The sequence below is a fragment of the Brachyhypopomus gauderio genome, chromosome 1 (genome assembly GCF_052324685.1).
Source record: "Brachyhypopomus gauderio isolate BG-103 chromosome 1, BGAUD_0.2, whole genome shotgun sequence".
In the NCBI taxonomy this organism is placed as follows: Eukaryota; Metazoa; Chordata; class Actinopteri; order Gymnotiformes; family Hypopomidae; genus Brachyhypopomus; species Brachyhypopomus gauderio.
In genome coordinates this window covers 45132155-45146717 of record NC_135211.1, presented here as the reverse complement: position 1 = coordinate 45146717, position 14563 = coordinate 45132155, and the positions used below count along the sequence as shown (strand labels likewise).

At 46.7% G+C, this 14563-nt stretch overlaps 1 protein-coding gene across 4 annotated transcripts in view; it reads left to right on the top strand.

Moving 5' to 3' along the window:
• ctnna2 (catenin (cadherin-associated protein), alpha 2) overlaps nt 1–14563 on the top strand; it is a 334212-nt gene that overhangs the window by 167370 nt on the left and 152279 nt on the right. For all 4 annotated transcript variants that reach the window (XM_077015531.1, XM_077015540.1, XM_077015558.1 and 1 more), the window contains 4 exons: nt 2231–2426; nt 8601–8767; nt 11956–12075; nt 12290–12556. In XM_077015531.1, the coding sequence (XP_076871646.1) occupies nt 2231–2426; nt 8601–8767; nt 11956–12075; nt 12290–12556 (750 nt within the window). The remainder of the gene's footprint in view (nt 1–2230; nt 2427–8600; nt 8768–11955; nt 12076–12289; nt 12557–14563) is intronic.

Sequence of the window (14563 nt, the reverse complement as noted above, 5' to 3'; positions counted from 1 at the left end):
CTGATGTCATCGGAATCTACTCAAGCTTCTGCTTCAGGCCATCATCAAAATGACTTGAATGTTTTGCATAGTTCAGTCAGTCTGCCTTCATGACACCAGCTCACTCCCACCTCAATATGATTATTCACATGTGCCCGTTCTGGTCGTGACTGAGTTCATGCTGAACTATAGAGGCTCCTGGTTTATGACTCTATTCCGGAAAACACACTGGGGCTGTGGAATCTGCCATTGGACAGTGTGTTTTCCTTATTCTAGCAACACAATTGGCATCCCCTGGATTGCAGCACCCATATATATTGCACCAGCAACCTGCACCTTATCTCTGAGTGAAACCCCAGAGATAAGAGCATGATATGACCCAAACATGGCTACCTAAAACGGGCCCGTGGTGTTTGAAGAAATTGCCTCCATGTTGCATTTCACTGCAGTGTTTCTCCAGCTTTGACAGCCTAACACAGCAGTTGTCCTCACTCCTGTATAACAGCACCTTTGATTTGTGTGGACTGTCTGAACCAGGCCCTCCCTGACGTTATCCCTGATGGTGAACCTCAGAACACCTCGGCACTGCTCTGGAAGTTCTGGCACATGGCTTCACGACTAGAGACCAGAGACAGACTCCAGACTTTTCTCATTGGTGGGAATGTGGCACCGGACTCCCCTCTATTCTCTCTGTCCCACGTCCCACTCAAGAGCATTTGATTGGCCCTGATCAAAAGTAACACGGCCAAGCTCTGTGTGACTTTCTCAGAAACAATACCTAATACAAAAATAAAGCAGTGATGTTTGAAGTTTTGTGTCTACACTAGGGGTGACCTCCAATAGTCGCTGATTCGACTATAGTCGACTATACCCCCTAGTCGACTATGAACGTCATAGTCGAATGTACCATTCTAACTGCATGGGGGTGCCCAAGGATGCAGCTAAGCATTAGTTGTTACATGAAATGTCTGTTTTCGTTATATATAGCCTTTTGTCAAATAAAATAATCCTAATTTCTGTTAATAAATATTTTAAAATGACAGCAAGATGCATTAACAATAGGCATCTTCCTTACTACACATTAATAAATCACAACCTGCAGTTGTACAATCCAAACAAGCGGAGCTGAACACGCAACAGAATACGCGTAGCATCTGCCGAGATTATAACGGCTACTAAAAAACTTCAAAAGTATTTTGAAAAACATAAAGATGAATCAAACAAAGTAAAGTGCAAGTTATGTCATCAACGTCTTTCATTTCGCACGACAACAACCAACATGGCTTACCATTTAAAACGCGTAAGGCGAAAAAAACTTGTCGTTTCAGTCGTGTCGTCTCGTCTCGTCGCGGTGCGTCTCGGCAAGTATATAAACATTTTTTGTTGTTGTTTGCTTTTAAACCCCGTTACTTGAACCTTTCCTTGTATTTTTTTTGCTGTTGTGTGGCAATTGTTTTTGTATTTTCAGGCAGGCATATTTTGTTTAAAATATTTTTGACATTTTGCACAGTGCCTGTCTGACAGTTCGATATGCGCATTGCGCACTTACGGTTAATGTTCTCTAACGTTTCATTAAAAAATAAATAAGTAAATAAATAAAAGCTGAATAAAGCCAACCTACCGTGTTTATTCATTTATCTGAGTGTTTTAGGTTTTTACTTTGAAGAGGAAAAAAGTCCTGAATGAGAACGGGATCCCGTTTAAGGTGCTCTAAATTAAAAAAATAAAAATAAACCCGATTCGACTATTAGTCGACTAAAGGGGAAAGCTGACGAATCAGATTCGACTATGAAAATCCTTAGTTGAATACACCCCTAGTCTACACATAATGTATTAAGCTACATTACAACACATACATAGGATACAGGCTCTGATGTTTTCTGGGCTTATTAAAGCGTGTGGCCTGAAGCTCCGGGTCTTACCTGTGGCTCTGCACAGGTGTGAGACCCGTGACGTCATGCGTCGCCCCCGCACCATGCCGAGTGAACGGCGGAGGAGGAGAGGTTTTGTCCAGGAGAGACGGGCCATGAAATCCCCGAGAATATGCGGCGTGTCCTTTGTAATGCGATGCAAATGAGCGGCTCCATACACACTCCACTCTTGGGCGCATGACCAGAAATTCCTGACCCTCATTTTAAGAAGGGAATAGTTTTGTTTTAATCACAGGGAGGCTTCAGGATCGCTTGACTGACGAGCGGAGCGTCACCGTTAAACTCCACCCACTGACATGACTCCGCCTACTCTCTTGCAGGTGACTACCCTGGTGAACACCAGCAACAAAGGGCCGTCCAGTAAGAAGAAAGGTCGCTCTAAGAAGGCCCATGTGCTGGCCTTGTCTGTAGAGCAGGCCACGCAGAACTTTCTGGAAAAGGGAGAGCAGATCGCTAAGGACAGCCAGGACCTCAAGGATGAGCTGATCGCCGCTGTGGATGAGGTCCGCAAGCAAGGTGAGATATTCAAAACCCCGCCCCTTGGCGGTCCAGAAACCCCATCCTGTAAGCACCTTGGTACTCATGTATCTAATATGTGTTGGACAGACTCCTACATGCTCCAAGGTCTATCATAGTTCAATAGGCACTTGAACGTTCGTCGGGTCTAGGCAGGACACTCCTTTTTCTTCCTTTAAATGTAGAGGAAGTGGTACAGGAAGTGAGTCAGAGACGAAAGACCTCCAGTTGACTGGGAGACTATGGCTGCACTTTTCATAACTGGGAGGGAACGTCCCGTAGTGCGTCATACGGTCTTACGCAGATTACTGCGTCATGACAACTGATGTGTGTAGAAGACCATCTGACTTCATCTAGGTGCACAGGGATACAATCATAACAGAAAAAAGCAGTGACCGGTTATATATAACAGAATTACAGCCACTGGTCTGGATTTGATGGTGAACCTGCCTGATAAAAGTTACATCTGAAATTACTGGTCAGCTGGGGCTTTTTGACAGAATAGCTCTTTGAGAAATTGTAATTTCTCAGCTTTTCATATGGGCACTTGGACCTTGAACATGTGACTGACCCAATCTCCCGGCCTCTCATGTGTATAATAGTCCTCCACTGATGTAGAGGAACATTACAGGTCTCTCTGGAGCAGTGAGGCTCTTATTTTATTATCTGTTGTTTCTCTGAACCTTCTCTTCTACCTTTTTCTTTTTGTTTTCTTTTGCTGTTCTGCCTCCATCACCCATCCCTCCATCTCTTTCTCTCTCTCTCTCTCTCTCTCTCTCTACAGACATATGATCTTTTCCAGAGCACCTGTGGTCAGCTAAATTATGTCTCACAAAATGGCACATGGTTACTGCTCTGGTTGCACACATCCGTCTTCCTTCAGCTCACTTGAAGCTTTGGAGAGATGGAAAGATAGAGATGTTATCATTTGTAACAATGAATTAAAATTCCAAATGAAAGCATGTTTGTTAGAATTATGTTATAAACCTAAGTCAAAATCTTTTAATGAAGCAGCGAAAACGTATATATAACCTACTACAGTTATTGTTTTACTCTATTATCTTGCTGCGTATGGGGATTCTCACATCAGAAGGTTTGGTGTCACTGCAGAGATCTTAGATGTGTGTCCCCATAGCAGTGGGATCCAGAGAACCTGCCCTTTTATATTTGCTCATATCAGAGTCTCCTATCGTGTTATTTCTGTGTTTGGTCCTGGGTCCTGTCTCCCTCTGTCTCCCTCTGTCTCTGCATCTCTCATCCTTTTGTCTCTCTGCTGTTCTGATGAGACTGACCCTCTTGTAAATTTTTCTTACGGTCCTTCCCTGTTTCACATGGATGCTTGATCTCAACCCAGCGAGGACCGATTGACTGAACGTGCCCCTTTGCCCATGGTTCGGGCCGTCTGCTGTCCCCGTGGCGTTAACAGCGAGTCCCGCGACTACGTGAAGCGGGACTCAGCTGAGCGGCATATGCACAGGCAGAGCCCGGCGCAGGTTCACGCGGGTCCCCGTTTCATTACGTCTGCTTTGTTGTTTCTGCGTGATGAGAATTTAATCAGAAAAGCAAGCGGCTCTTTAATCTCTTGGTGGGAGCCCAGCGGCGGGGAGTGAGTGGTTTGTGCCGCGGCCCTGCTCGGCCTGCCGGTCGGGGGTTGGAATTAAGGCAGGCGGGTCTTTGCTCTCCCGCCCCTGAGGTACTCGCTCTGAGGAGCGCGTGGCAGCAGAAGGAAGCCCGTTTCGTTTCCCCCCCATTATCTTCCCGATAAGGACGCGTGCCGGCAGGGGTGGGCGAGACCCCGGTGCCGGTGTGCCGCCCGGGCACAAACAAGTCATCCGTCTTGGACTGGAGGGTGGAGCGGGTGGGGACGGCCGTGGTGTAGCCGATGCTGCGTTGGTTGCCCTGTTGTGACTGTCCACACGGGGGGGTCGGGGGGCACCGAGCCGCTCTGAACTGTCCAGACTTGCTCGTCTGAGACTCTCTGCCCTTCTGTGCTGTGTCTGAGGTCCGTGGGCTTGAGCACCGTGGGCTGGGCCCGTCCCCACCTACCGCTCCTCCTCCCCGGGGACCCGCCTCTCTCTGGGCCGTCTGTATCTCAGACGCAACGTCATCGCCGCGCTGCCATTCCTCATTTTCTCATTTTCTTCTCATTAGCTGATCGATCGTGGAAGAGAGAGTGAGAGAGCGTGAGCGTGAGAGGGAACGAGTGAGGCGTAATGAAGGCGTGGTCACTGAGGGCAGAGAGCGTGTGTTTCTGTTAGACCAGATCCAGGCAGGTACAGCTGCAAACGCTCAGCCAGCTTTAGAGGATCCACTCACCCCAATAATGACAGTTATGAGTGCGTAGAGGAAGGAGAATGTAGTGCTGAATGGGTGTGTGTGTGTGTGTGTGTGTGTGTGTGTGTGTGTGTGTGTGTGTGTGTGTGTGTGTGTGTGTGTGTGTGTGCCAAGACCCCAAACGGCAGATTTGTTGAGTCAGGACTCTGACTCTGCCATATAATCAACTTAGTCTTACTGACGACTTATTGTCTCTCTCTCTCTCTCTCTCTCTCTCTCTCTCTCTCTCTCTCTCTCTCTCTCTCTCTCCTCTCTCTCTCTCTCTCTCTCTCAAACACACACACACACACACACACTTTTCAAACTTCGGGTGAAGCTGGAGCTTTCATACTATAGAATGAAAACACGTGATCCCACTTATGAGGGGCTTTTTTGGTTGTGTTTCTTAAACTAAACCGCAAAATAAACCGTGGAGTTTCTGCAGTGACTAATGCACTATTTGAGACTGTGCACTGGACAGCAGAGTTACAGTTACATTCATTATCACCCAACTACTCACACCTCAGTATCTAGGTGATGAAGCCTGTAGTACCAATGACGTCTGGACTCCTCACACATCTCTTAGCAGTCACGTGCTTTCAGCTAAACGACATTTCAGTTTAATGATCAGTCATTTCCTCACCAGCTATCTTGAGCGCTAATTGGATGGTTAATCATTTGTTCATTTAGCAATTCCCAGGCCTAATTTGAAGTTGATAATAACAATTATTCTCATTCCCAGCCACAGATTCCTACCTAAGTGAGTTGGGAGGCGTATTTGTGTAATATTAATAATCAGAAATAATGCCGTCAAATGTTTTATTGTATGTCAAAAACTAATTATGTGCACATGTGTACTGGAAAATTGCATTAAGATAATTTATTAAACCATTTATTTCAATGCAAACTGGAAATGTTTTTAGAATGATTAATGGATGCTTGATTGACATTTTAGATGTGTATGTTTTGTGTGGTCATTAACATGTCTTCATTTGTATGTAAGGAAATTACCTTATAGGAGCTTATAGGAAACCTTGGCGTTTAACTGGAGTGTAATCGATTGGGATTCTCCTGCTTCCTGTTATCCCTGACCAGCTGACCTTGGCATTTGGGCCAGGCAAGGCCAGGAAATCTGCTTGGTTCTGATTCAATTCAAAAGAGCAAGGGGCATGGCTCTTATTGAGCAGGAGCAGTGTGTTTGTTTGTGTGTGTGTGTGTGTGTGTGTGTGAGAGAGAGAGAGAGAGATGGAGTGCCTGCCAAGTAATCTTTCTGCATATGTGGCCACTGTCTTGTTTATCTTCAGCGTGGCGGGTGTCTGTGGCTCTGGGTAATTATCAGTCCTGCAGTGTGGCCCAGATGTATTTCACTCTCCTGTAGATGACATCAGAAGGGCCCGGCGGGTCTCCAGTGTGCATGTGTTTATTTGAATGGCACTCTACTGCCGGCCACGCGCGCTGCCTTGAAGCACACGCCTTTCAGACAGCATGGAGAACAGCTGGGGATGATGATGAGGGGAGGAAGAAGGAGGAAAAAATAAAGGAGAAAATGTGATAGGAGAGCAAAGGAGAGAGTTTAATAGGAGAGAAAAGGAGAGAAATCAATCAGCGATCTCTAATGATGATGTGTAAAATTTCCGAGATTTCCGTAAGGACATGGAGTTCCTGAATGAGATTTCTGACATTTCTTCACTAACACACATGCACACACACACACACACACACACACACACACACACACACACACACACACACACACTCACTCTCTCTCTCTCTCTCTCTCTCTCTCTCTCTCTCTCTCACTGTCTCTCTTTCACTCTCTCTCTCGCTCTCTGTCTCTCTTTCACTCTCTCTCTCCCTCTCTCTCTCTCTTTCTTTCTTTCTCTCTCCCTCCCAGGTTCAGTAAAGAGTGCTAATTTGTGTGGGCAGGCCAGTAAAATTGCTCCTGTAGTTAGTAGGCACTTTGTAAAGAAGATGAATGTCATTCATCTGCAAAGACAATAACAAGACTTGAATGAATGAATAGGGCTTTTGCGGGGGTACCAAATGTTCTCTATAGCAGATATAACTTTGGATTCCAAAACAATTTACCACAAATGAATACTGAAACTGAACTGAAATTTGAGATTCCTTCGTTGGAAGAATTAAGAGAAGGTGACACCCACCAGAAGACGCAAGATGTACACTAAAACCAAAATAGCCCACTGGGTAAGGCGTATTTAACTTCACGAGTTTGACATGGACCTGGTTTAGAGTAATCTGACCTGAACGTCTACGTAGAGTCTTTACTCATAGTCGTTTTCTTGTCACGTCTGCAGCCATGAAGTGCACAAAATATTAGGACATGTCCTTCAGTACTATTAATTGACACAATCTCCATTCTCATAAAACGTTCCAGGCTTCAAGGCTCATAAATAAATTAAAAATGCCTTCCAGGCTTGGTAAATTGCCTCCCAGGTGCTACATCACCCTATTTGAATTGAGTCTCTCCTGTAATTTGCAGCCACAGGTAGAAATGCCCCAATCTGCATTTGCATAAGGCAAAATGGACAAAGCTGATTGGTTTGTTTGAAGGAGAGTCGTGTTGGTAGGTCAGCTTGGACTCTCTGTGTCCTTCCATTGACTCAGTTACCCATTGCCATTTTCTGAGGTGGTTTTGGTTATCCACTCTGAGGTGGCAGTCAGGACTTCATAAATGATCTGGCACTTGGCTTAGAGTGTAGAGCACTGCACAAGGATTCTCCCGTCGCTCAGATCCGAGATCAGGCTCTTTTACTGGTAGGCTTTTGTGTGGGTTTTACGGCCACTTAACCTAAGGACAACTCTGTAGAGCTGACTAGGACCTTTCTATTGCTCTGACCCCAGATCAGGCTGTGTTAGTGGTGAGATTTGGCAAAGGTCCACTCACCTCACCTTAAGGAGAGTTCTGTGTAGATGACTGAGATTTTAGCTGTGGGTTTGCACCGCATGTTTGTAAGGGTCCAGGTTTTTGGAGGATTAACCTGCTTTTGTGTAGCACTCCGACTCTCTGTGGGCTGTTAATGGAACTGCCCACGGCTTCAAGCCCAGTCTGATCGGTCTGAATGGAAGATTCTAGAGCTCTCCCCCCCCCCCCCCCCCATGCCAGTGAATGCAGGATTACTTCTTGTCCTTTGACTGACGTGCTTTAGTCAGGGGTGTTGCCACGGTGACGTGCCCCCGCTAGAAGTACACGCGTGAAAGATTGTGTGTGTGTGTGTGTGTGTGTGTGTGTGTGTGTGTGTGTGTGTGTGTGTATTTGCATGTGTTTGTTCTGTAACACAGAGGGTCTTCCATTCTCTCCTGTGTGCTTTTGACTCTAATTAAAACTCCGGGAAGTTATACAGCTAGAACCCGTAGCAGTTTCCCATAATCACGCTGGAGTGTTTTTGAAGGTACAAAAGCAAAGTGTTTCATTCTCAGATGGAAAATTACAGCTTTTCAGATCAAACCACGGCTTACTTTCATGTACTCTCAAACAGTTGGGGGGAAAAATACTATTGTGTACAAAATGACAAATTTCAGTGTTACACTATTTCATATTTTCCATGTTTGGCAGGTGCACTAATTAGCTTGAATAAGCAAATGTTTGTTTTATATTGTGTTTGTCTGCCTATATAATCGTGTGTCTGTGTGTCTCTTTTTGTGTGCTTGTGTGTGTATAAATGTGTGTGTATTTGTGCATATGTTTGTACATGTGTGCATATGTATGCGCGTGTGCCTGCGTGTGGGGTTGTGTGTGTGTGCGCGTGTGTGCGCGTGTGTGTGTGTGTGTGTGTGTGTGTGTGTGTGTGTGTGCTTGTGTGTGTGTGTGTGTGTGTGTGTGTGTGTGTGTGTACCCCCCAGGAGAGACGATGCGTGTGGCCTCCTCAGAGTTCGCTGATGACCCGTGTTCGTCGGTGAAGCGGGGCACCATGGTCCGTGCGGCACGCGCGCTGCTCTCTGCCGTCACACGCCTCCTCATCCTCGCAGATATGGCGGACGTCATGAGGCTTCTGGCACACCTCAAAATTGTAAGACTCCTCTCTCTTCTCCTCTCTCCCCTCCTCTCCTCTCTCCCCTCTCTGGTCTCCTCTCCTCTGACCTTGTTGTGAGTCATTAATAGTTTCTTCAAACCAACTTTGAAGACTTCTGCCTGTAAGTCATGCCCCTGTGCACACAGATCCAGGTCCTAAAGTCAGTCGTGTAGCTGTGGGAGTTGTTCTGCTGGTCTGCTGTGTTCTCCTCTTTGCTTGAGACCAGTTTCATATCCACTCACTCACACATCAAAGATGCCACTGACTCCGACTCCCTCTCAGCTGGACTCCCTAGAACAAATCTCTCTGCTCTTTCTCCTCCTCTCTCTCTCCCCTCTCCCTCATTCTCTTTATTATTCTCTCCCTCTGCCTCTCCTTGCTTCTCTCTCTCTCTCACACAACCACTCATTGCTCTCTGTGATTGACCTCTCCACGTATGTTTGAAGCAGGCAGGAGTTATGTAAAACTCTCCTTCACCAGTCCTGGGCATAGTTGGGAGTTCTCACTCACGTCCCTCTAACAGTTCCGACCCTGTCCCGCAGTTCCTCACCAAAGCATTAGCACAGTGATTGTGACGAGGCATGGCATGTGAAAACAGGCAGGATGTAGACACGACTCCAAAAAGAAAGAAAAAAAAAGTGTTTAATTGAAAACGAAAGCAAACCAGCAGGCACGAATATCCGTAAACAGAAGGAATATATACAGGTTGGAATTAGTCATGGAAATGAGGAACAGGTGAAGCTGGGAACACCGCTAATGAACAGCTAACGAGGGTCGGCATGGCAACACGTGGAGAGTGTAAACAGTGCACAAGCTGACATGATAACAGGACGAAGAGGAAAAACAAACCAGTGGGGGGGGGGGACCTTCACCACAGAGACAAGGGTGTAGAGGAAGGGACCATTACAGGGCTAAAACTCAAGCTTCCTTATGTTGCTTGGATCCTGGATGGATGAGTGCTGGAGCACTTGGATCTTATAGCAGTGACCCCTTTAACCATGCGAGTTAGCTGTGACCCCTTTAACCATGCGAGTTAGCTGTGACTCCTTTAACCATGCAAGTTAGCTGTGACTCCTTTAACCATGCGAGTTAGCTGTGACCCCTTTAACCATGCGATTTAGCTGTGACCCCTTTAACCATGCGAGTTAGCTGTGACTCCTTTAACCATGCGAGTTAGCTGTGACCTCTTTAACCATGCGAGTTAGCTGTGACTCCTTTAACCATGCGAGTTAGCTGTGACCCCTTTAACCATGCGAGTTAGCTGTGACCCCTTTAACCATGCGAGTTAGCTGTGACTCCTTTAACCATGCAAGTTAGCTGTGACTCCTTTAACCATGCGAGTTAGCTGTGACCCCTTTAACCATGCGATTTAGCTGTGACTCCTTTAACCATGCGAGTTAGCTGTGACTCCTTTAACCATGCGAGTTAGCTGTGACTCCTTTAACCATGCGAGTTAGCTGTGACCCCTTTAACCATGCGAGTTAGCTGTGACCCCTTTAACCATGCGAGTTAGCTGTGACTCCTTTAACCATGCGAGTTAGCTGTGACTCCTTTAACCATGCGAGTTAGCTGTGACTCCTTTAACCATGCGAGTTAGCTGTGACTCCTTTAACCATGCGAGTTAGCTGTGACCCCTTTAACCATGCGAGTTAGCTGTGACTCCTTTAACCATGCGAGTTAGCTGTGACTCCTTTAACCATGCGAGTTAGCTGTGACCCCTTTAACCATGCAAGTTAGCTGTGACTCCTTTAACCATGCGAGTTAGCTGTGACTCCTTTAACCATGCGAGTTAGCTGTGACTCCTTTAACCATGCGAGTTAGCTGTGACCCCTTTAACCATGCGAGTTAGCTGTGACTCCTTTAACCATGCGAGTTAGCTGTGACCCCTTTAACCATGCGAGTTAGCTGTGACTCCTTTAACCATGCGAGTTTGCTGTGACTCCTTTAACCATGCAAGTTTGCTGTGACTCCTTTAACCATGCGAGTTAGCTGTGACCCCTTTAACCATGCGAGTTAGCTGTGACCCCTTTAACCATGCGAGTTAGCTGTGACTCCTTTAACCATGCAAGTTAGCTGTGACCTCTTTAACCATGCGAGTTAGCTGTGACTCCTTTAACCATGCGAGTTTGCTGTGACTCCTTTAACCATGCGAGTTAGCTGTGACTCCTTTAACCATGCGAGTTAGCTGTGACCCCTTTAACCATGCGAGTTAGCTGTGACCCCTTTAACCATGCGAGTTAGCTGTGACCCCTTTAACCATGCGAGTTTGCTGTGACTCCTTAAACCATGCGAGTTTGCTGTGACTCCTTAAACCATGCGAGTTTGCTGTGACTCCTTAAACCATGCGAGTTAGCTGTGACTCCTTTACCCATGCGAGTTAGCTGTGACTCCTTTAACCATGCGAGTTAGCTGTGACCCCTTTAACCATGCGAGTTAGCTGTGACCCCTTTAACCATGCGAGGTAACTGTGATCCCTTTAACCATGCGAGTTAGCTGTGACCTCTTTAACCATGCAAGTTAGCTGTGACCTCTTTAACCATGCAAGTTATCTGTGAACCCTTTAACCATGCGAGTTAACTGTGACCCCTTTAACCATGCGAGTTAGCTGTGACCCCTTTAACCATGCGAGTTAGCTGTGACTCCTTTAACCATGCGAGTTAGCTGTGACTCCTTTAACCATGCGAGTTAACTCCTGACTGAGCGTGCGGACTGCTGAGCTCAATAGGAGATGTGTGCACAAGCCTATGGCTCTATTCCTTTGATAATGTTTAAGATATACCTGAAGCAAAACAGGTTTAGGGTTAGGGAGGTTCAAACCCTCCCAACACAGAACATTTGGGGGCAACTTGTTTCTGCCTTTATTATTATTTTGACACAATGTTGATGACGGAGGCATGGTAGAGGCATTAGTAGAAGGTAGAGGCATTAGTAGAAGGGGCTTCCAACACTTCCCCGAAAGAACGGGTAGATTTGTCACTTATATTGATGTGAGAATGAATGTTCACTAGTAAGAGAGTGAGTTAGGGAGCATGTGAAGATACATTCAAGCTCATTAATCTACAAAGGGATGGGCTGTGTTTTTTTCTTCTCCTGCAAAGGTGATGCATTTAGGTGCTTAATTGGCACCTGAATGTGTGCATGCATCTTCTCGTGTGTGTGTGTGTGTGTGTGTGTGTGTGTGGCAGGTGGAGGAGGCCCTCGAGGCAGTGAAGAATGCTACTAACGAGCAGGACCTGGCCAACCGTTTTAAGGAGTTTGGGAAAGAGATGGTGAAGCTGAATTATGTGGCAGCTCGCAGGCAGCAGGTGTGTGGACCTGCCATCGCAACAGTCATCATCTCTGCCTCCCTGAACACCAGACATGACCATAAGCCATTAAAGAGGTGGCCAAGCTTAACTAACTCAGCCCCTGAATCATCACATCTGTGCCTGTCTGATGACTGTGTGTGTGTGTGTGTGTGTGTGTGTGTGTGTGTGTGTGTGTGTGTGTGTGTGTGTGTGTGTGTGTGTGTGTGTGTAGGAGCTGAAGGACCCGCAGTGCCGGGACGAGATGGCGGCGGCCCGCGGGGCGCTGAAGAAGAACGCCACCATGCTGTACACGGCCTCCCAGGCCTTCCTGCGTCACCCGGACGTGGCGGCCACTCGCGCCAACCGCGACTACGTCTTCAAGCAGGTGCAGGAGGCCATCGGGGGCATCTCGGGCGCCGCGCAGGCCTCCTCGCCCACCGAAGAGAAGCACGGCCACGCTGGCATCGGGGAGCTGGCCGCCGCACTCAACGAGTTCGATGTAAGTCTTCCGCCCGGGCTCCACCTCTCACTGGCACAGCGCAAGCCGCCTTTCCACGGGTCCTTCAGTTCTGGTGACTGATTTTTCCTTTGGTATTACTCTCGTGTACATCAGGTGCAGGTTTTAGAGGGTCCAAACTTAAGAGAGCTTTCTGAAAGTCTCAGTCATGCTGATGTAACAGCCATCTGAACTGGCTGCCTAGCTCCATTGGGGTCCCATAACTCATGGTAATTGCTATGAAGTCCGGTCCTCCACCACGGCAGTCAGACATCGATCTTCCTCCCATCCGGAAGGAAACAACTCTCTTCCTTCCCTTTATTTCATTACTCTGACGCATTTTTAAATGCGCATCTAATCGATCCTGATTGCACTTTATGAGGAGTCTGATCTGCATCAGTGTCCTCACGGCATAAGCGACTTGGCGTTTGTGCTCGTCCGATCTGGCTGGATCGGTGTTAACGTCCCGAACCTTGCGCCATGTCATCTCATTAACTGCTCGTGTGATGTCATCATCTCATTTAACGCTCCCAGAGCCGCACCTGGGTGCGAACCCTCTTCTCCCTCGTCGACACACCTGACTACGCCCTTTTTGCAGAACTCTCTCCACTGTGGCGTGATGTCGCTCATTCTGTAGTGACGATGAACGTGTGTGACCTGCTGCGTGACCTTCCCTCACTCACTTGATGGTAGCCTGGTCTCTCACGACAGGTGTGTTCAGAGCGGACACTACGGAGCACTACGTTTCCTGCAGTGTGGGAAGACTGCCATCTAGTGGCCGCAATGGAATCACAGCACGTTTATATAAAACTTGAATCTAGTTTGAATTTTAAAGCAACATATGAACTCTTCTCATTAAGAAGATGGTGTTTATGCTTGTTATTTTTCTGGCAAAATAGTAGTTTTTTAGTGTCCTCTGTCACACTCTACATCACGTCCAATCATGCAGCAGACGTGACACTGTCTCCCCTTACAGTCTTCTCTCATGGCCAAGCTGTTTTAGGGTACTTTTTAAATGTTTTGGACAGCATTTTTTAGCACATGCATAAAATTTTCCTTATGTAGGAAAGGATACACAGAACAGAGCATTACAGTATTGTTTTAAAGTAAATAGTAAGATAATAGGATAATGTAGGAACAGCTGTTTGTGTTGTATATCGTCAGCTCTCCCCACGGCGGGAGGTGAAGCTGCCATTCTGGAGATGTCACCCGTCTACCACGAGTCCTCTCAGACGCCACGCTCCATATGACACTAATCCACTGCATCTGTGTAAATGTCAACCAGGTGGAGGGCGGGCTGAGAGTCAGGTAAGGGGAGGGGGAAGGGGCGGAGTTTAGTGCTAGACCATAGGAAGGGGCGGGGACTATGGTCATTAATGTGTGCATTTAAATTTTTTTTCCCATTGCCTTTTCCACAAAATGTTTGGTAGCCATTTTGTGGGTGATGCACAACACATAACCTCTATATGGTTATGCATGCAACCACGTGAAATCTGAGTAGAGGTATACATATGCTGAGAAATCAGATTATTAAGATATAATCCAGCTCTCTTTATCTGATTTTAAATTCTGATTTTCAGTCCATAGTCTGAAATTGGACTGTGGCGTTTACCACTTGAAAACTAAGATAACTGCAGAAATCTGATTATGATCGGATTAAGTGTATGAAAACATACCCACTGACAATGTAAATGTCTTGTTTCACATTCTGTTTTATATTTAACAAACTCTATTTTAGTCTCTGTTTCAGTTTCAGTTGTTCTTTCTCACACTTTGTATTCCATTTGCCCTCTCACTTTCTTGTTTACACTCATCCCCTCACACACACACACACACACACACACACACACTCACACACACACACACACACACACACACACACACACACACACACACACACACACACACACACACACACACACACACACACACACTCACTCTCACACACACATACTCTCTTCCCCACCCTCTCTGGGGAGTGTGGCGTGTGGTCCTGGTGTGGGTTCCTGT